Raw genomic sequence first — 23,163 nt, 5'->3', positions numbered from 1 at the left:
ATAGGTTTTATAAGAAAAGTGCATGTGAATAACTATTTTTGTTTAGCAACGCTGTCATAGTAAAAGTGGGAAAACTGAATCCATTGCTATTTTCAAACATTTAACGAATGCAGTTAAAAATATTAAGAATATAACGAATTACAAAAAGTTACTTAATAGTAAACCATTGTGAATGATATTTGATAGCAATACTATCGATTTGCTATACAGCGTGTACATTTATTTATTTATTTTCAACAGAGCAAACATTTGGCTTTCTATAACTGGCTGGAAACACGCTTCCAAGCTAACTACTGGAAAAAATCTTGGTCCATATAAAATGGAGCTGAAAGAAAAATATGATGATGATCATATTGATGTTTCAAATTGTTTGCCTAGTATTTTGTGATATACTTTGGAGTACTATGACATCCAAAATAATAAAAGGTGGTAACATCCTACTTTTCTTTACTCCTTTGTTAACAAAACAGCACAGCCCAAAACAGATTATAGAAATTGTTCTCAACACTGCAGACATCCCATCTCCATACTCGCCTCCATCTCACAATAAAAACTATTCCATTTCTCCTTCTTTAGTCAGAGAGGCACAGGGTACCACCAAAGAAATCCTCTATGAAGGAATGTGTAGAATGCCAGGGTCTGTTTTTCATGCCCCTCTGTTTATCCAGTCGTTTACAGAAGTTCCTGAGAAGCCGAATATTTAGCACATCCACTGTTTTATTGGCTAGCGTGGACATATTTGATATAATACTCGTTTCCTTTGACTGCACTGAAAGAACACCGAGCTAATACCGTGGATGCCGATACGTGATTTGCAAGGTCTGAGAATGTCAAAACATTACCAGCTGCATGTCTGGTAACAGATAGTTCTTTGATATGGCTAAACCTCTCAGTTTTATCGAGATTATCTTGGTAGCTGAGGGTACTTTTGTGTGTGAATAGAAATAAGTGAAAATGGATAAGAGAATCAAAGTGAAAAAGGAAAATGTTTCGTAAATACGTTATCTTCAAAGAAACGAAAACGTGACAACATCTTAGCCTTGTAATAGCCACCATAATGCTTTGAAAGGGAGAGGGGAGTGAGCCGTTGGTTGCAATTCGCAACCTCACAGCTAGATGCTGCTAAATTTCATACACTGAACCTTTATAGGAACAGTTCACCCAAAAAATTTAATTCACAGATCAAAGAATAATACGGACAGGCCAAAACTCTCTCTGTGCCTCTCCACTTTGGTGTCGCGGTGTTCTCTGAACTTGTGGTTCTCCACACAAAGCCAAAAAATCAGCCCTTTTGTTTAAAAGGGTCAGGTCTAAACCCTATACCTTTGCAACACCGCGATTTGATTTTGTATCAATCATTGATTCAATCAAATTTTAATTTGCTGCAAAAGAAACATGAAAATACGCCACAATGATCCCTGCATTTAATTTGGAATTCTATAGAACTTCAGTAACCTCACCAACAACTTTTAAAGCATGTCCGCTTTCACCTTGGGGGAGAGAGACTTTGATAAAGCACACAGTAAATCACACCATTAACCAGTGTCAGTTAAAATCTCTTACCACAGGACTTCTGGGTAATGTCCATGAGGGAGGTCCAGGTGTACTTCTCCACCCCCAGCTCACTCTGTGCACATGGCACAGTTTCCAGTTCATAAGATCCATGTCTTCGCCAATAGAACATTGTGACTTACAATCCGTACGCATCCGTTAATTTTAACGGTGTGTTTACATCTCCCTTCACAACACAAGACAGCGAGATGAGGTTCTTCCCGACATGAAACAAACCATTAAAACCATTACTTCTCTTCACGTTTTCAATGCTTTAGCATGTATCAAAACTTGAGTGAGTTCTCTCGTGGAGAACGGTTCCCAGAATACTGGCTTCACTAAAGTTTCCAGACAGAGAGCTTTGGACTTTCTGAGCCAGTATGCGAAGGGGAGAAAGGAGGGGGCTTGACCCACACAGCACGACAGACAAGCAATGCATTCATGCACATGTGAAGTGCATGCTGGGATGAGAGGGAGACTCGGACCTGTGACTTTTCAGAATGGAAAGAGACACAAAGCTCCCTTTTCAGATGTCCGCCTACCTCCATCCCACAAACTCTGTACATCTCAATGCTACTGTATCTTATAGAGCAATAAACACTAAACAGACACTAAAGCCCTATTCAGGGACGGACAAACAACGGTAACAGAAGTCGGAAAAACGTACATTTCCTGCTTTTATGCAGAAAGTGAGAAAGAGTTCAGATAAAGATTAAGGGAAGAGCTATAACAGTTCGCAAGTGGCCTCCAGCCCCCAAAAATTTCTAATTTTGCTCTGACAAATTAGAGAGTAGAATGGGAGAGTCTAAGCTGTTGCGATCCAACCTTTTCCAGCCATATGGTAGTGATTTGGACTTGTGTGACGTGCAGGGGTTAGTTTTAATGAGCAGCCTTCCAGTGGCAGTCAAGCCAATATGCCAAATTCTCAGACTCTGTCAGCTTCATCTTTTGCTGGGACATGTACAAAGAACAAAGCTCTTTTGATCTCCTTCACCTAAACATTTCTCTCTGTAAGACTGTGTACAAACACATCTTATGTATTTACGAATTGCTTCATCTACTGTGATAAACTGTGTGTTCATAGTTCAAAGTGAAAATTAAATAAGGGATTGTCTCGCTTCCCTTACTCTTCGTATAGCGTACTTAATGTGTTATTGTGTTCATTTATCACATTGAATATCTATATACGTTTATAATAAAATAATATACGATTTTAAAATTAAATATAGCTGCAAGCAGCAATCATCGGGTTCGAGCAGTCTAAGGGGACTAAGGTCGACTGCCTTCGCTGACTACGGTCAGGAATCGGACCATAACACATCCGCAAGGGATGACACTTACCCATAACCAGAAAAATGAAAGAAATGGTCATCAACGGTTAATACAGACCACGCATGCTTACACTCATATGCAAAAACAGGTGTAAACCGATAATACCTGAGGGGCGAGTGAAATTAACCAATTCTCATGTCTCTACGATGTTCAGTTCCAGAGATATAGGTCTAGCTTAATGGTTGCTAAGTTAACATGTTTAGTTGCTATGGATGTGGCATGGCACCTGCCATACATTATGATAGACGTGTATAAAAAAAGCTTAAGGCTTATGGCCAGGAGCATCTTAAATAGATACATTGATTCCCATTCATAATAGTCTAGAATGCCGTGCCATTTAAATTGTGTTTATTTTGTACACACATTATACAGTATATCCCATTTTGATGTAAGGTTTGAACTTCAGGAAGTCATGTTTACCATGTCTAAATGCATTGAGTTGCTGCCATGTGACTGGCTTAGTAGCAATTTGGGTTTACATGCAATTAAACTGGTGTACCTAATAAAGGTGTGTTGTATATATATATATATATATCAACACAGCATCATAAAAGCAGCCAGACATGTGCTGTATTTATAGATGTGTAATTATGGAGCAACGTTTAATGTGTAATACATTTTATTTCTAACACTGTCTTCCTGTGAGACACATTTCATTCCACACACATGCACAGTCTCGATCACACATGACACACAGAACTATACAGTACATGCACACTCTTATTATACAGAGAGACATAATATCCATAAATACACACATTGTGATCTGGTGACTCTAAAAAAGCCATTGAAATTAATTATATTTCACTTTTTTGTCTGTTATGAAGGCATGCCTCTTCCGATGACCTTCACATTTTGCATGCTTTTTTTGTGTCATAATATGTATAATAGTACTATATGGCAAGTCAGTTGGATTATTCATTAAGGAGCAGCAAGCTTTCAGGTAGACTTTTGAGGTTAATATAATAAAGGACTCTGTTATGGTCACATTTATGAAAAAGTTCAACATGTCCTTGATCATAAATTATCTAGAGAGTCCAGAGAATTGTACTGTGGTGAAAATTTGGAAATTGCTTGAAAGACCTAAAATTAGTATGCAAAAGTACGTCTTTAACATCATCACCAATAACTTGCGAACTGTTTGATTGACATCAATGGATCAAGAGGCAAAGTTGTTCTGAATGAGGAGAACTATCATATGATTATATTAGTTTGTGTAAATGACAAATGTCACGTGATACACAACTGCTTAAGCAATGAAATACGCAACAATTTTACCATTTTTACTGTTATAGCGCCACCTAGTGTGCAAATGCCACGTTATTTTGTAGGTGAACTTGGAGTGATGGTATACACATATTTCCCGAGCCCCATGATGATATGTTAAACCGTTCTGGATTTATGGCCATTTAAATGTGATAGGCTCCTCCCATTTTTAAATTTGGCCGCCCCTAAGGGACCGTGAAAGGAAATTTCTGCTTTTTTTCGATAATTATTTACAATCACTCTCCACAGAAGTCATCTGCATTGTTTTGGTTCCGTTAAGTCGAAAAACCAACGACTAGTTCGCGAAAGTAGGTTTTAGACATCATCTGCGATAACTCACAAATCGTTTAATCGACAGAAGTGGTTCAAGAGGCAAAGTTGCTCAGAATAAGGAGAGCTATCATATGATAACATTAGTTTGGGTATATGTCAAATGTCACGTGATACACAATGGTTTAAGCACTCCTAAAGCGTTATTTCGCCCCCCGGTGGCCAAATGAGTTCATATTTCTTACAGACCTTAAGGACTGTGAGACAAATAATCCCAGCGAGTGTCGTTTTGATCGGCCTCAGTTAACTCGGTGTAATTAGCGCTCAAACTTCATTGGCCAATGGCGGCCATGTTTTTTGAGATACGCCAATGTCCTTTGAGATATTCATGTAGCATGAGACAAAGACCCACCATACCACATATCAAGTCAATCGGGCAAAGGGTTGCGTAGTTATAGCCATTTTCTAGCTCATTCAAATTATAGCGCCACCTAGTGGCCAAATGCCGCAGTTTTTTTATTGTGACCCCGGACTGAGAGTCTACACATATTTTCCAAGCCCCATGAACATATCTCAAACAGTTCACGAGTTAGGGCCATTTTAGTTAAATATGTTACTTCCGGTTTGGACGTTTTAGCGCCACATAGCGGCCGTGAATTGAAAATTCAACTTTTTTTTGATAATTATTTACATTCACACTCATCAGAACTCATCAGCATTGGTTTGGTTCCGATCGGGCAAAAATCCAGGGACTAGTTCATTTTTAATTTTTTTCATAAAATGCAAATTAGCGAAAAAATTTGCATACCGGAAATGAAATCGGAGATATACGTTTTTTAAGTTTTGAGCCAATGATTACACTGATATAAAACACTTGGGTGTGCGACAAACGGTTTAGGGGTTACGTGCGCAAACGCGCCTTTCATCGCTGTAGCGCCACCTATGGGCCGATTTGGCTGGCTCCCTGTATCTGAGTAGCGACAAGGACTACTACCATCTGACCAAGTCACAGCTCTGTCGGCTTTACGGTTTGGGCTGCACGATCACTTTTAGGGAAGAATAATAATAAGAAGAAGAAGAAGAAGAAATATAGCTGCAAGCAGCAATCATCGGGTTCGAGCAGTCTAAGGGGACTAAGGTCGACTGCCTTCGCTGACTACGGTCAGGAATCGCACCATAACACATCCGCAACGGATGACACTTACTTATAACCAGAAAAATGAAAGAAGTGGTCACCAACGGTTAATACAGACCACGCATGCTTACACTCGTATGCAAAAACAGGTTTAAACCGATAATACCTGAGGGACGAGTGAAATTAACCAATTCTCATGTCTCTACGATGTTCAGTTCCAGAGATATAGGTCTAGCTTAATGGTTGCTAAGTTAACCTGTTTAGTTCCTATGGATGTGGCATGGCACCTGCCACACATTATGATAGACGTGTATAAAAAAAGCTTAAGGCTTAAGGCCAGGAGCATCTTAAATAGATACATTGATTCACATTCATAATATTCTAGAATGCTGTGGCATTTAAATTATGCTTAATTTTATAAAAACACCTCACATAATACAGTATATCCCATTTTGATGTTTGGTTGGGACTTCAGGAAGTCATGTTTACCATGTCTAAATGCCTAAATGCATTGAGTTGCTGCCATGTGATTGGCTGAGAAGCAATTTGGGTTTACATGCAATTAAACTGGTTTTATCTAATAAAGGTGTGTTGTATATATATATATCAACACAGCATCATAAAAGCAGCCAGACATTTGCTATATTTATAGATGTGTAAATATGGAGAAACGTTTAATGTGTAATACATTTTATTTCTAACACTGTCTTCCTGTCAGACACATTTCATTCCACACACATGCACAATCTCAATCACACACGGCACACAGAACTATACAGTACATGCACACTCTTATTATACAGAGAGACATAATATCCATAAATACACACACACACAAACACAGAATATGAAATACATGCACACGTATGCACATATAATACACACTGCAGTGCACGATAAGGCGCTACAGTGGACAGTGCATTGAACTACATGCATTGTGATCTGTTGACTGTAAAAAAGCCATTGAAATGAATGATATTTCACCTTTTTGACTGTTATGAAGGCATGCCTCTTCCGATGACCTTCACATTTTGCATGATTGTTTTGTGTCACAATATGTATAATAGCACTCAATGGCAAGGCAGTTGGATTATTTCTTAAGGAGCAGCAAGCTTTCAGGTAGACTTTTGAGGTTAATATAATAAAGGACCCATGTTATGGTCACACAAATGAAAAAGTTCAACATGTCTTTGATAATTATTTATCTAGAGAGTCTAGAGAATTGTACTGTGGTGGAAATTTTGAAATTGCATGAAAGACCTAAAATTAGTATGCAAAAGTACATCTTTTTCATCATCACCGATTACTCGCGAACCATTTGATTGACATCAATGGATCAAGAGGCAAAGTTGTTCAGAATGAGGAGAACTATCATATGATATCATTAGTTTGTGTAAATGAAAAAAATGTCACTTGATACACAATTGTTTAAGCAAAGAAATACACTTAAATTTGACCATTTTTACTGTTATAGTGCCACCTAGTGTCCAAACGCCACGATCTCTTGTAGGTGACCTCGGAGTGATGGTAAACACATATTTCCCGAGCCCCATGATGATATGTTAAGCCGTTCTGGATTTATGGCCATTTAAATGTGATAGGCTCCGCCCATTTTTTTATTTTGGCGCGCCTAAGCGACCGTGAAAGGAAATTTCTACTTTTTTTCGATAATTATTTACAATCACTCTCCACAGAAGTCATCTGCATTGTTTTGGTTCCGTTAAGTCGAAAAACCAACGACTAGTTCGCGAAAGTAGGTTTTAGACATCATCTGCGATAACTCACAAATCGTTTAATCGACAGAAGTGGTTCAAGAGGCAAAGTTGCTCAGAATAAGGAGAGCTATCATATGATAACATTAGTTTGGGTATATGTCAAATGTCACGTGATACACAATGGTTTAAGCACTCCTAAAGCGTTATTTCGCCCCCCGGTGGCCAAATGAGTTCATATTTCTTACAGACCTTAAGGACTGTGAGACAAATAATCCCAGCGAGTGTCGTTTTGATCGGCCTCAGTTAACTCGGTGTAATTAGCGCTCAAACTTCATTGGCCAATGGCGGCCATGTTTTTTGAGATACGCCAATGTCCTTTGAGATATTCATGTAGCATGAGACAAAGACCCACCATACCACATATCAAGTCAATCGGGCAAAGGGTTGCGTAGTTATAGCCATTTTCTAGCTCATTCAAATTATAGCGCCACCTAGTGGCCAAATGCCGCAGTTTTTTTATTGTGACCCCGGACTGAGAGTCTACACATATTTTCCAAGCCCCATGAACATATCTCAAACAGTTCACGAGTTAGGGCCATTTTAGTTAAATATGTTACTTCCGGTTTGGACGTTTTAGCGCCACATAGCGGCCGTGAATTGAAAATTCAACTTTTTTTTGATAATTATTTACATTCACACTCATCAGAACTCATCAGCGTTGGTTTGGTTCCGATCGGGCAAAAATCCAGGGACTAGTTCATTTTTAATTTTTTTCATAAAATGCAAATTAGCGAAAAAATTTGCATACCGGAAATGAAATCGGAGATATACGTTTTTTAAGTTTTGAGCCAATGATTACACTGATATAAAACACTTGGGTGTGCGACAAACGGTTTAGGGGTTACGTGCGCAAACGCGCCTTTCATCGCTGTAGCGCCACCTATGGGCCGATTTGGCTGGCTCCCTGTATCTGAGTAGCGACAAGGACTACTACCATCTGACCAAGTCACAGCTCTGTCGGCTTTACGGTTTGGGCTGCACGATCACTTTTAGGGAAGAATAATAATAAGAAGAAGAAGAAGAAATATAACTGCAAGCAGTAATCATCGGGTTCGAGCAGTCTAAGGGGACTAAGGTCGACTGCCTTCGCTGACTACGGTCAGGAATCGCACCATAACACATCCGCAACGGATGACACTTACCCATATCCAGAAAAATGAAAGAAATGGTCAGCAACGGTTAATACAGACCACGCATGCTTACACTCATATGCAGGTTTAAACAGATAAGGGACGAGTGAAATTAACCAATTCTCATGTCTCTACGATGTTCTGTTCCAGAGATATAGGTCTAGCTTAATGGTTGCTAAGTTAACCTGTTTAGTTGCTATGGATGTGGCATGGCACCTGCCATACATTATGATAGACGTGTATACATTTTTTTTAAGGCTTAAGGCCAGGAGCATCTTAAATAGATACATTGATTCACATTCATAATATTCTAGAATGCCATGGCATTTAAATTATGCTTAATTTTATACAAACACCTCACATAATACAATATACCCCATTTTGATGTTTGCTTTGAACTTCAGGAAGTCATGTTTACCATGTCTAAATGCCTAAATTTATTGAGCTGCTGCCATGTGACTGGCTGAGTAGCAATTTGGGTTTACATGCAATTAAACTGGTTTTATCTAATAAAGCTGTGTTATATATATATATCAACACTCATCTTAAAAGCAAGCAGACATGTGCTATATTTATAGATGTGTAAATATGGAGCAACGTTTAATGTGTAATACATTATATTTCTAACACTGTCTTCCTGTGAGACACATTTCATTACACACACATGCACACTCTCGATCACACAAGACACACAGAACTATACAGTGCATTCAAACTCATATGATACAGAGGGAAATGATATCCATAAACACACACGCACACTACACACCTTTATCCTGCACATATTTATCGTTCCTTTAGCAAAGCTACATGCATTGTGATCTGGTGACTCTATAAGAAAGCCATCGAAATGAATGTCTCTTCCTATGAGCATCACATTTTGCATGCTTGTTAAGTGTTATAATATGTATAATAGTACTACATGGCAAGTCAGTTGGATTATTTATTAAGGAGTATCGACATATAACATACTCGTTTCACGCTAATATAATAAAGGACCCTGTTATGGTCACAAAACAAAAAAAAACTCAACATGATTTTGATGATTATTGACCTAGAGAGTCCAAAGAAATGAACTGAGGTGGAAATTTTGAAATTGCTTGAAAATCCTTGAACAAGTTTGAAAAAGTAGTTTTTTAAATCATCACCAATAACTCACAAACCATTTGATAGACATCAATGGTTCAAGAGGCAAAGTTGTTATGAATAAGGAGATCTATCGTTTGATATCAATAGTTTGTGTATTACTCAAATGTCACGTGACGAACAGTTGTCTAGGCCACCAAAAGACATGTGCATTTTGCCATTTTTATTATTATAGCGCCACCTAGTGTCCAAACGCCACGTTCTTTTTTATGTGACATCCTAGTGATGGTCTCCAGATATTTCCTGAGCCCCTTGCTGAAATGTTAAACCGTTGTTGATTTGAGGCCATTTAAATGTGATAGGCTCCGCCCATTTTTTTATTTTGGGGCCCCTAAGCGATCGTGAAAGGAAATTTCAACTTTTTTTGATAATTATTTACCTTCACACTCCACACAAGTCATCTACATTGGTTTGGGTCTGATCGGTCAAAAACTCAGGGACAAGTTTGCGAAGAAAGGTTTCTATCAATATCTGCGATAACTCACAAACCATTTGATCGACAGAAGTTGTTCTAGAGGCAAAGTTGTTTAGAATAAGGAGATCTATCATATAATACAAATAGTTTGGTTATATGTCAAGTGTCACATGATACACAAATGTTTAAGCACTACTAAAGCGTTACTTCGCCCCCCGGTGGCCAAATGAGTTCACATTTCTTACAGACCTTAAGGACCTTGAGATGAATAAGCCCAGCGAGTGTCGTTTTGATCGGCCTCCGTTTACCCGGTGTAATGAGTGCTCAAAATTCATTGGCCAATGGCGGCCATGTTTTTTGACATACGTCAATGTCCTTTTAGATATTCATGAAGCATGAGACAAAGACCCACCATACCAATTATCAAGTCATTCGGGCAAAGGGTTGCGTAGTTATAGCCATTTTCTAGCTCATTCAAATTATAGCGCCACCTAGTGGCCAAACGCCACATTTTTTTTATTATAACTCCGGACTGAGGGTCTACACATATGTTCCAAGCCCCATGAAGATATCTCAAACAGTTCACGAGTTATGGCCATTTTAGCTAAATATGCCACTTCCGGTTTGGACGTTTTAGCGCCACCTAGCGGCCGTGAGCAGAAAATTCAACTTTTTTTCGATAACTATTTACATTCACACTCCACAGAATTCATCAACGTTGGTTTGGTTTCGATAGGGCAAAAATCCAGGGACTAGTTCATTTTTTTTTTTTTTCATAAAATGCAAATTAGCGAAAAAATTTGCATACCGGAAATGAAATCGGAGATATACGTTTTTTAAGTTTTGAGCCAGTGATTACACTGATATAAGACACTTGGGTGTGCGACCAATGGTTTAGGAGTATAAGGCGCAAACGCGCTTTTCATCGTTGTAGCGCCACCTATGGGCCGATTTGGCTGGCTCCGTGTATCTGAGTAGCGACAAGGACTACTACCATCTGACCAAGTCTCAGCTCTGTCGGTCTTACGGTTTGGGCTGCAGCATCAGTTTTAGGGCAGAATAATAATAAGAATTAAAGCTGCAAGCAGCATTTAGCGGGTTCGAGCAGTCTAAGGCCTCTATTGGCCTTGCCATTGTCAACTAGGCTCAGGAATGGCACCGTAACAAATCCACAACGAATGACACTCTTCCACACCAAGAAATATGACAGAAACGGTTGGTAACTTTTAATACAGACCATGCATGCGTACACTCGTATGCAAAAACGGGCGTAAACCGATAATACCTAAGGGACGAGTGCAATAAACCATTTCTCATGTCTCTATGATGATTTGTTGCAGAGATAGAGATCTTGCTAAACGGTTGCTAAGCTAACCTGTTCGGTTGCCATGGGTGTCAATTAATACCTGTCAATTAATAACACATCAAACCACAAGTCAAACGAACCAAGCCCCGTGTCTTTATAATATTCTACTGCAGAGATGTAGGTCTGGCTAGACGATTGCAAAAAATAATCTGTTTGGTTGCTAAGGGTGTGGCTTGGCAGCTGTCAATTGATAAAGAACGAAGCCATTAGCAAAACAAAGCAACTCCTGTGTCTCTAAAACATTCTATTGCACAGATATAGGTCTTTTTTTTAATACAATGCACATTCTTCAAAATAGCTTATTTTTTGTTCTGAAGAATTGATAAAAAAAATACGACCAATTTAAATAGATAATTGATTCACATTCATGGTCTGCAACAATATTCCAGAAGACCTTGCCATTTAAGTGATGCTTATTTGGTTGAGTCTGGTGACTCTGAAGGCCATTGGAGTACAGTGAGCTCATTGTCATGTTCAAGAAACCAGTTTGAGATCATTTGAGCTTTCTGACATGGTCGATTTTTTTTACTGCTGGAAGTAGCCATCAAAACATGGACATGGTTGGCAACAATCCTCAGGTGGTATGTGTTATCTAATATATCCCATACCATATATCCAATTGTTTCTCCATTTTGATGCTCGGTTTGAACTTCAGCAAGTGTGTTTACCACGTCTAGATGCCAAAATGGATTGAGTTTATGCTATGTGACTGGCTGATTAGCAATTTGACTAGCAAATGATGTATTTATTAAAGACAAGTTTAAAATAGTAATTTTAAATGTATGATATTTCACCTTTTTGACTGTTGTGAAGGCATGCCTCTTCCGATAAGAATCACATGTTGCATGCTTGTTTTGTGTCATAATATGTATAATAGTACTTAATGGCAAGTCAGTTGGATTAATTATTAAGGAGTGGTGACCTTCACCACACTTGTTTCACGCTAATATAATAAAGGACCCTGTTATGGTCACAAAACAAAAAAAAACTCAACATGTTTTTGATGATTATTGACCTAGAGAGTCCAGAGAAATGTACTGTGGTGGAAATTTTGTAATTGCTTGAAAATCTTTGAACAAGTTTGCAAAAGTAGGTTTTATACATCATCACCAATAACTCACAAACCATTTGATAGACATCAATGGTTCAAGAGGCAAAGTTGTTATGAATGAGGAGATCTATCGTTTGATATCAATAGTTTGTGTATTAGTCAAATGTCACATGACACAAAGTTGTCCAGGCCACCAAAATACATGTACATTTTGCCTTTTTTAATGTTTTAGCGCCACCTAGTATCCAAACGCCACCTTCCTTTGTATGTGACCTTGGAGTGATGGTCTACACATATCATCTGAGCCCCATGATGATATGTTAAGCCGTTCTGGATTTATGGCCATTTTAATGTGATAGGCTCAGACCATTTTAAGTTTTGGCGTCCCTAAGCAGCGGTGAAAGAAAAATTTCAACTTTTTTTCAATGATTATTTACATTCACACTCCACAGAAGTCATCTGCATTGGTTTGGTTCCGATCGGTTGAAAAACCAGGAACTAGTTCGCGAAAGTAGGTTTTTGACATCATCAGCGATAACTCACGAACCGTTTGATCAATAGAAGTTGTTCCAGAGGCAAAGTTGCTCAGAATGAAGAGTACTATCATATTATAACCATAGTTTGGGTAAATGTCAAATATCACGTGATACACAGTTGTGCATGCACTCCAAAAGCGCTATTACGCCCCCAGATGGCCGAATAAGTTCATGTTTCTTACACACCGTCAGGACCATGAGACAAATAAGCCCAGTGAGTGGCGTTTTGATCGGCCTCCGTTAACCCGGCGTAATGAGTGCTCAAACTTCATCGACCAATGGCGGCCATGTTTTTTGATATACGCCAATGTCCATTTAGATATTTATGTAGAATGAGACAAAGACACACCATACCAAATAATAAGTCAATCAGGCAAACTGTTGCGTAGTTATAGACATTTTCTAGCTCATTCAAATTATAGCGCCATCTAGTGGCCAAACGCCACTGTCTTTTTATTGTGACCCCGGACTGAGGGTCTACACATGTGTTCCAAGCCCCATGAAGATATCTCAAACAGTTCAGGAGTTATGGCCATTTTAGCTAAATATGTTACTTCCGGTTTGAATGTTTTAGCGCCACCTAGCGACCGTGAATTGAAAATTGAACTTTTTTTTAATAATTATTCATATTCACACTCCACAGAACTCATCAGCGTTGGTTTGGTTCCAATAGGGCAAAAATCCAGGGACTAGTTCATTTTTTTTTTTTTTCATAAAATGCTAATTACCGAAAAATCTATAATGGCGGAAATGAAATCGGAGATATACGTTTTTTAAGTTTTGAGCCAGTGATTACACTGATATAAGACACTTGGGTGTGCGACAAACGGTTTCGGAGTAACAAGCGCAAACGCGTTTGGTATTGCTATAGCGCCACCTATGGGTCGATATGGCTGGCTCCGTGTATCTGAGTAGCGACAAGGACTACTACCATCTGACCAAGTCTCAGCTCTGTCGGCCTTACGGTTTGGGCTGCAGTATCAGTTTTATGGCAGAATAATAATAAGAAGAAGAATAATAAAACCAACAAATACAATAGGTTTCTAGCCCTTCGGGCTCGAACCCTAATAAAACTAACAAATACAATAGGTTTCTAGCCCTTCGGGCTCGAACCCTAATTAAAGCTGCAAGCAGCATTTAGCGGGTTCGAGCGATTTAAGGCATCTAAGGTACGTCTGCCATCGCCGATCAGTTTCAAGAATCGCACCATAACAGATCAAGGACGGACGACACTCTAGCGCACCAAGTAAAATGTCAGAAAGGTTTAATACAGTTGCAGAGATATAGATCTTGCTAAAAGGTTGCTAAGCTAATCCGTTTGGTTGCTATTGGCGTGGAATGGCACCTGCCAATTAATAACACATCAAACCACAAGTGGCGAAACAACTCCAGTGACTCTGCGATGCTCTATTGCAGAGATGGAGGTCTAGCTTAATGGTTGCTAAGTTAACAGTTTAGTTGCTATGGGTGTGGTATGGCACCTGCCAATTGATATTACATTAAGTCACAAGTGAAATTAACCGAACCCCTGTGTCTCTACAATATTCAACTGCAGAGATATACGTCTGTGTAACTGATTGTAGAGCTAATCTGTTTAGTTGCTATGGGCATAGCTTGTCACCTGTCATATTATAATACACTTTTCCATGAGTAGAACGAAGCAACTTCTTTGTCTCTATGACATTCGATTGCAGAGATATTGGTCTTTTTTGTTCATTTAATGCATATTTTTCAACATAGCCTCTTTTGTGTTTTGAAGAATTAAAATTGAATTTAAAATTTAGGACAATTTTAAATGGATACATTGATTCATATTCATGAATACATTGTGGTCAGTAGGACATTGACATTGTCTGCAATAATATTTTAGAAGGACGTGCCATTTAAATTATGTTTCTTTGGTAGACACACCTCACATGATATATCCCATTTCTTCTCAATTTTGATGTTTGGTTTGAACTTCAGGAAGTCATGTTTACCATGTCTAAATGCCTAAATGCATTGAGTTGCTGCCATGTGACTGGCTGAGTAGCAATTTGGGTTTACATGCAATTAAACTGGTTTTATCTAATAAAGGTGTGTTGTATATATATATATATATATCAACACAGCATCTTAAAACCAGCCAGACATGTGCTATATTTATAGATGTGTAAATATGGAGCAACTTTTAATCTGTAATACATTATATTTCTAACACTGTCTTCCTGTGAGACATATTTCATTACACACACATGCACAGTCTCGATCACACAAGACACACAGAACTATACAGTGCATTCACACTCTTATGATAAAGAGGGAAATGATACCCAGAAACATACACACATGCACACTACACACCTTTATCCTGCACACATTTATCGTTCCTTAAGCAAAGCTACATGCATTGTGATCTGGTGACTCTATAAGAAAGCCATTGAAATGAATGATATTTCACCTTTTTGACTCTTATGAAGGAAAGCCTATTCCTATGAGCATCACATTTTGCATGATTGTTAAGTATCATAATATGTATAATAGTACTAAATGGCAAGTCAGTTGGATCATTTATTAAGGACTAGCGACCTTCACCGTACTCGATTCACGCTAATATCAAAAAGGACACTGTTATGGTCACAAAACTAAAAACACTCAACATGTTTTTGATGATTATTGACCTAGAGAATCTGAAAAAATGTACTGTGGTGGAAATTTTGAAATTGCTTGAAAATCCTTGAACAAGTTTGCAAAAGTAGTTTTTTACATCATAACCAATAAGTCACAAACCATTTGATAGACATCAATGGTTCAAGAGGCAAAGTTGTTATGAATGAGGAGATCTATCGTTTGATATCAATAGTTTGTGTATTAGTCAAATGTCACGTGACACACCGTTGTCTAGGCCACCAAAAGACATGTACATTTAGCCATTTTTACTATTATAGCGCCACCTAGTGTCCAAACACCACGTTATTTTGTAGGTGACCTTGGAGTGATGATCTACATATATTTCCCGAGGCATATGATGATATGTTAAGCCGTTCTGGATTTATGGCCATTTAAATGTGATAGGCTCCACCCATTCTTTTATTTTGGCGCCCCTAAGCGACCGTGAAAGGAAATTTCTACTTTTTTTCAATAATTATTTACAAACACTTCCCACAGAAGTCATCTGCATTGTTTTGGTTCCGATCAGTCGAAAATCCAACGACTAGTTTGCGAAGGTAGGTTTTTGACCTCATCAGCGATAACTCACAAACTGTTCGATGGACAGAAGTTGTTCCAGAGGCAAAGTTGCTCAGAATGAAGAGTACTATCATATGATACCAATAGTTTCTGTATATGTCAAATGTCACGTGATACACAATTGTTTAAGCACTCCTAAAGCGTTATTTCGCCCCCCGGTGGCCGAATGAGTTCACATTTCTTACAGACCTTAAAGACCATGAGACGAATAAGCCCAGCGAGCGACGTTTTGTTCGGCCTCCGTTAACCCGGTCTAATAAGTGCTCAAACTTCATTGGCCAATGGCGGCCATGTTTTTTAAGATACGCCAATGTCCTTTTAGATATTCATGTAGAATGAGACAAAGACACACCATACCAAATAATAAGTCAATCGGGCAAACTGTTGCGTAGTTATGGCCATTTTCTAGCTCATTCAAATTATAGCGCCACCTAGTGGCCAAACGCAGCATTTTTTTTACCTTGACCCCGGATTGAGGGTCTACACATATGTTCCAAGCCCCATGAAGATATCTCAAACACTTAAGGAGTTATGGCCATTTTAGTTCAATATGTTACTTCCGTTTTGGACATTTTTGCACCCTCTAGCGATGGGGGATGAAAATTTCATCTTTTTTTAATAATTATTCATATTCACTCTCCACAGAACTCATCAGCGTTGGTTTGGTTCCAATAGGGCAAAAATTCAGGGACTAGTTCATTTTTAATTTTTTTCATAAAATGCTAATTAGCGAAAAAATTTGCATACCGGAAATGAAATCAGAGATATACGTTTTTTAAGTTTTGAGCCAGTGATTACACTGATATAAGACACTTGGGTGTGCGACAAACGGTTTAGGAGTAACAAGCGTTAACGCGTTCGGCATCGCTGTAGCGCCACCTATGGGCCGATTTGGCTGGTTCCGTGTATCTGAGTAGCGACAAGGACTACTACCATCTGACCAAGTCTCAGCTCTGTCGGCTTTACGGTTTGGGCTGCACGATCAGTTCTAGGGAAGAAGTATAATAATAATAAAACTAACAAATACAATAGGTTTCTAGCCCTTCGGGCTCGAACCCTAATAAAACCTACAAATACAATAGGTTTCTAGCCCTACGGGCTCGAACCCTAATAATATAGCTGCAAGCAGCAATCATCGGGTTCGAGCAGTCTAAGGGGACTAAGGTCGACTGCCTTCGCTGACTACGGTCAGGAATCGGACCATAACACATCCGCAAGGGATGACACTTACCCATAACCAGAAAAATGAAAGAAATGGTCATCAACGGTTAATACAGACCACGCATGCTTACACTCATATGCAAAAACAGGTGTAAACCGATAATACCTGAGGGGCGAGTGAAATTAACCAATTCTCATGTCTCTACGATGTTCAGTTCCAGAGATATAGGTCTAGCTTAATGGTTGCTAAGTTAACATGTTTAGTTGCTATGGATGTGGCATGGCACCTGCCATACATTATGATAGACGTGTATAAAAAAAGCTTAAGGCTTATGGCCAGGAGCATCTTAAATAGATACATTGATTCCCATTCATAATAGTCTAGAATGCCGTGCCATTTAAATTGTGTTTATTTTGTACACACATTATACAGTATATCCCATTTTGATGTAAGGTTTGAACTTCAGGAAGTCATGTTTACCATGTCTAAATGCATTGAGTTGCTGCCATGTGACTGGCTTAGTAGCAATTTGGGTTTACATGCAATTAAACTGGTGTACCTAATAAAGGTGTGTTGTATATATATATATATATATCAACACAGCATCATAAAAGCAGCCAGACATGTGCTGTATTTATAGATGTGTAATTATGGAGCAACGTTTAATGTGTAATACATTTTATTTCTAACACTGTCTTCCTGTGAGACACATTTCATTCCACACACATGCACAGTCTCGATCACACATGACACACAGAACTATACAGTACATGCACACTCTTATTATACAGAGAGACATAATATCGTCTTGGTTACGTATGTAACCTCAGTTCCCTGATGGAGGGAACGAGACGTTGTGTCGAGAACGACAGATGGGGTTCGCCCTTGAGAACCAATCAACTCTGACTACTATAGAAAAGGCCAATGAAATTTGGCGAATGCAATTTGCATGCCGGGCTCCGCCCCCGGAAATCCGGTATAAAAGGAGGCCGGCGTGCAGCATTCACTTACCTTTGTTCTGAAGAGCCTGAGACCTCTCAAACTGCAGCAGAATACGATACGTGTTCGTGGCATAAGGGACACAACGTCTCGTTCCCTCCATCAGGGAACTGAGGTTACATACGTAACCAAGACGTTCCCTTTCTGTCGGTCTCTCGACGTTGTGTCGAGAACGACAGATGGGGTTGCCTATGGAAAACGCCACAACGCTGTATCGCGTCACAATCTCTAGCGAAGCGACGGTAACAAGCCTGGGCGTGTCATCTCGAAGCTTTCGTGAGACTGTAACCTTCCAGTGTGGTGGTCGGGGGGTTCCAGAGCTTTCTTGGAGAAAGATGGGTACAGCCCTGACCGGTAACTTTCACGGACGGGGCCTTAGCTCTCTATAGGCGAGAGGCCGTCCAGATCAGTTTACACCGGGTAAGCGCGACTCTTAATCAGAGAAGCGCTACAGAGGCCACCTCCTACCCGTGGGGAGGAATATGGTGGATATAGGTATGGTCTCGTCCTTGGAGGAGAACGCATGGAACGTGCGGACTGAGTAGTTAACCGCGAGGTGGAGGCCCACCTGGGGAAGCTCATGGGTTACCAGGAGTGGGAACCATTCTCATGAGGATACATCAGACGGAACAGCCCACGGAGGGGGTGTTACAGACGTCCGGTAGCACTAGGTCCGGTTAGAGCTATCTGTGATAGCTCACATGGTATCCCGGCCTAAGGGGGAAGGCTGCTCTGCCCAGCCAGCCCCCAGGGGGTGCTTGTTTGGTGATGGATGGAATGCCTATTCTTAACCAGTGTCTGGGTAAGAAGGGAGGCTGGTGAGGTACCAGTTTCTTAGCGATGTGTTCGGGTAAGAAGAAAAGGTAAATAGCACACTGACCCAACCTGTTAGAGGGTGGAAAGGTGCTTTCGCAGGCATACGCCCCCCCGGATGCCAGTCCTACATGTCGCCACGCAGGACGTGGGCTGACACCGGGTTTACGCGAAGGTTGTTAACCCTTGCGAAGGTGTTTGGGCATAGCCCAACCCGCAGCTCTACAGATGTCTGCTAGAGAGGCGCTTCTGCCAGTGTCCAGGAGGTGGCTAAACTCCGTGTGGAGTGAGCCCTCACTGCCAATGGGCATGGGAGATTCTGAGATCGGAATGCCGTCGTAACGGCGTCCACGACCCAGTGCGCCAGCCTCTGTTTGGAGACAGCCTTCCCCTTCTGCTGTCCTCCAACAGACACGGAGCTGGTCAGAGCTTCAGAGCTCTGCGTGCGGTCCAGTACGTACTGGACACAACACTAATCGGGTTGGGTCTTCCTCCCCTATGGGGAGCGCCTGCAAGTTCACCACTTGGCCCCGGAGGGAGTAGTGGGAACTTCTTGGGCACGCACCCGGGCCTGGGTCTCAAGATAACGTGAGAGTTTCCAGGGCCGAGTTTAAGGCAATCCAGGGACACGGAGGATGCTCTGTGGTCCCCTACCCTCTTGAAGGAAGTGAGCGCCGTCAGGAGGGCCGTCTTACTCTATGAGGAAGATCGGAACCTCCGAGGGGCTCTTTGGGGGGCCCTGAGGCTCCCCAGGACCACTTAGGGTCCCAAGAGGGTATGGAGCGGAGATGAGGCGGATTCCGCCCTCTCGCTGCTTAGGAACCTGGTGACCAGGTCGTGTTGCCCTAGAAACTTTCCACCGACTGAGTCGTGATGAGTGGCAATAGCGACTACATACACTTTCAGTGTGGAAGGGAGATGTTAGTCTCCAGTCTCGTGAGGAGGGGAACACAATCCTGATCAAGCACCTCAGTGGGTCTTTCTCGTTGAGAAAGACACCAGGACGAGAAGAGGCACCGTCTAGAGGCGTGTAACCGCCTAGTAGATGGGGCCCTAGCCTGGGTGATGGTCTCAGCCGTATAGGGGGAGTAGCCATCTTAGGATCTTCTCGTCCCGTCTAGAGACCAGACATGGGTGTTCCAGAGGTCTGATCTGGGATGCCAGAACGTGTCCTTCCCCTGAGAGAGCAGGTCCTCTGTCAGGGGAATGGTTCAGGGGGAGTCGCTGTCCAGAGCATCGGCTCTGAGGCCAAGTGCGGTTAGACCGGTGTGGTGTAACCAATAACACTTGGTGCTCCTGCTCCCTGACCTTGCACAGAGTCTGTACAAGAAGGCTCCGGGGGGGAAGGTGTGCTTCCGCCCATCCCGCGGCCAGCTGTGCGCAAGGATATCCGTGCCGAGGGCAGGGACTATCAAGCGGGCAAATGGTGGTGTTACGGGAGGTGAACAGGTTTTACCTGGGCCTACCCGAACAGCCTCCAAATGAGCTGGACTGCACGGGGGTGGAGTCGCCACTCTCCACGAGGCATAAACTGGCGAGAAAGCACGTCGGCTGTCTAGTTCAGTTTGCCCGGGGTGTGTGGCCTGCAGGGAACGAGTCACCTGTTGACTCCACCGGAGGAGGCGTCGAGCAAGTTGTGTTTAGCTGCTGTGTGCGAACGCCACCCTGACGATCTGTATTCGCTACAGCTATAGTGCTGTCCTCGGAACAGCACGTGTATGTCTCGCACGAGAGGCCGTAGCCTGCTCAGTGCAAGTAGCATAGCCCACAACTCTTGGCAATTGATATGCCAGCGCAGGCGGGGGTTCGTCCAACACCCCACCTGCGTGCCCGTTGCACACTACACCGCACCCCTGCAGGGAGACTTCAGTCGTCACCACGACCTGCCTCATAACCTGCTCAGAGGGACCTGAGTCCGTCGAAAAAGTCATAAAGACTAGGGGTTATGGTGCGTCGGCAGCAGGGCGGCATCACCATGCGCCTGCTGCCGGTGTGCCACGCTCTCCTCGGAACTCGACTCTGAAACCAGTGTTGGAGCGGTGTCATGTGCATCAACTCGAGGGGTATTAGCCCGCGAGGACGCCATGTGTCCCAGGAGCCTCTGAATTGTTTCAGGGGGACCGCTGTCTGCCTAAAATGTTCATTTCAGACAGTTCAACACTGGTTGGGCACAACTGCGGACAGGTGTGCCGACATGGTGACAGAGTTGAGTTCCATACCGAGAAAGAGGATGCTCTGCACTGGGGAGAGCTTGCCCCTCTCTTGGTTGACCTGGAGTCCCAATCGACCTAGGTGCCGGAGCACCAGGTCCCTTTGTGTACATAACAGATCTCGCGAGTGTGCCAAGATAGGCCAGTCGCTGAGATAGTTTAGTACCCGCTCGCCTTCCTCCTCTCAGGGAGAAAGGGCGGTCAGGGACAGACCGAAAGGGAGGACTCTGTACTGATATGCCCGCCTCTCGCACGCGAACCGTGGGAACGGCCGGTGTCGAGGAGGATCGAGACATGAAAGTAAGCGTCCTTCAGGTCGATTGCCACGAACCAATCCTGACACCTCATAGATGTCAGGACGCGCCTCTGTGAGAGCACCCTGAATGGCAGCTTGTGAAGGTGCTCTGTTCAGGGTACGCAGCCTTTGGGGGCAACCCGCCGTCTTTCTTGGGAACGATGAAGTGCGGGTGGTGACCCACTGAACATCTTGGTTTTGAGGGACGAACTCGATGCCTGTTTTGCCAGAAGGGTGGTGACCTCTACCCGAAGTACGGAGGCGTCCCTGCCTCTGACAGAGGGAGAGATGATGCCCCGAAACTTGGGTGAGTCTCTGGCGAACTGGATCGAGTAACCAAGACGGACCGCCCTCATTAGCCAGCGAGACAGTGTGGGCAGCTCTCGAGCTCCCAGGGACTGTGACAGGGTGACCAAGGGGACGGTCTGCTTCATCATTCCCACGGGGGGTGGTTCGTCGGCTGGCAGAGCTAACCATGTCGCGGGGAGTCCCCGGAGGGAAGGTTTTTGCTCCGCCTGCTTACCTGCCTGGCGGGACAACGGCACGCACTGTCGGTTTGAGAGTGGTGACGGCTGTCGTATGTGTACGACCTCACGCCTCGCCAGGGTGTGAGGTCGGTTCGCCGAGCACAGTCCAGTGGAGTGTGCGATCGGCTGCAAGTAAACCCGGGGAGAACAGAAAACTCAGTGAGTAAGTGGGCGCCAAGCCCTAACAAGGGCCCGGCTTTGGTGACGAGGCAGGAGTCGTCCCGTACCGACCGATCAGAGCCGTGGCTGTGAAGGTTCGGGCCCGATGTTGTTCTCCCTGGGGTCTTCCCGTCAGTGTCCCTTCTCGCGAGGAGGTTGCTGACGGGGTGGAGGTTTCCCCCTCGACCTCTGCTTCCGGGGTGCCGCCTGTGGGGGCACAGGAACCGGAGCCGATGTCGAAAGGGTCCTGGGTTGCAGGGAAGCAGACGTCACGTGAGATCTCGGAGGCCTGTAGGCGGCCGAGTCGCGGCGTGAAAAAAATGTGGTTAATTGCCACTGTCTGCTTCGCCGTCAAAAAACTGCTGAGCGCAGTCCTCGACGGTGTTACCAACAACCCACCCTGCGAGATGAGTGCATCAAGAAAGCGGACTTCCTTGCTGTCACTCTTCTGCACAAGGTATAGCCGGGGGTGTCTCTCCTGGACCACTACCGTGGACATCGTCCGACCCAGGGCCCGTGCCGCCGCCTTAGTCGCCCGTAGAGCGCTGTCAGCGGTGGCACGGAGATCCTGCATTATACCCGGGTCGGCCTTACCCTCGTGGAGCCCTCTCAACGCCCTGGCCTGGCGGACCTGCAGGATGGCCAAGGCATAGAGAGAGGAGGCAGCCTGGCCCGCAACCTCGCAAGCTTTCGACACCAGTGATGCCGAAGTCTTACGTGCTTTGGACGGTAGGAGTGGTCGATCCCCCCCCAGGTGGTAGCCGTCCGCGGCACAGGTGCACCGCAGGCGGACGTTC

At 42.8% G+C, this 23,163-nt stretch overlaps 1 protein-coding gene across 2 annotated transcripts in view; it reads right to left on the bottom strand.

The window, feature by feature from the left end:
- Positions 1-23,163, bottom strand: part of plekhg5a (pleckstrin homology domain containing, family G (with RhoGef domain) member 5a) — a 76,194-nt gene that overhangs the window by 31,015 nt on the left and 22,016 nt on the right. The window contains exon 1 of one of the 2 annotated variants that reach the window (XM_056735226.1): positions 1,564-1,833. The exons of the other annotated variant lie outside the window; for it this stretch is intronic. Coding sequence (XP_056591204.1) covers positions 1,564-1,684 — 121 coding nt within the window. The 5' untranslated portion in view covers positions 1,685-1,833. Of the gene's footprint in view, positions 1-1,563; positions 1,834-23,163 lie in introns of those variants that run through there. 2 annotated transcript variants of the gene reach the window in all.

This window comes from Triplophysa dalaica, chromosome 21, assembly GCF_015846415.1.
Source record: "Triplophysa dalaica isolate WHDGS20190420 chromosome 21, ASM1584641v1, whole genome shotgun sequence".
In the NCBI taxonomy this organism is placed as follows: domain Eukaryota; kingdom Metazoa; phylum Chordata; class Actinopteri; order Cypriniformes; family Nemacheilidae; genus Triplophysa; species Triplophysa dalaica.
Note: the sequence above shows the minus strand (reverse complement) of the source record. Positions and strands in the feature narration are given on the sequence as shown.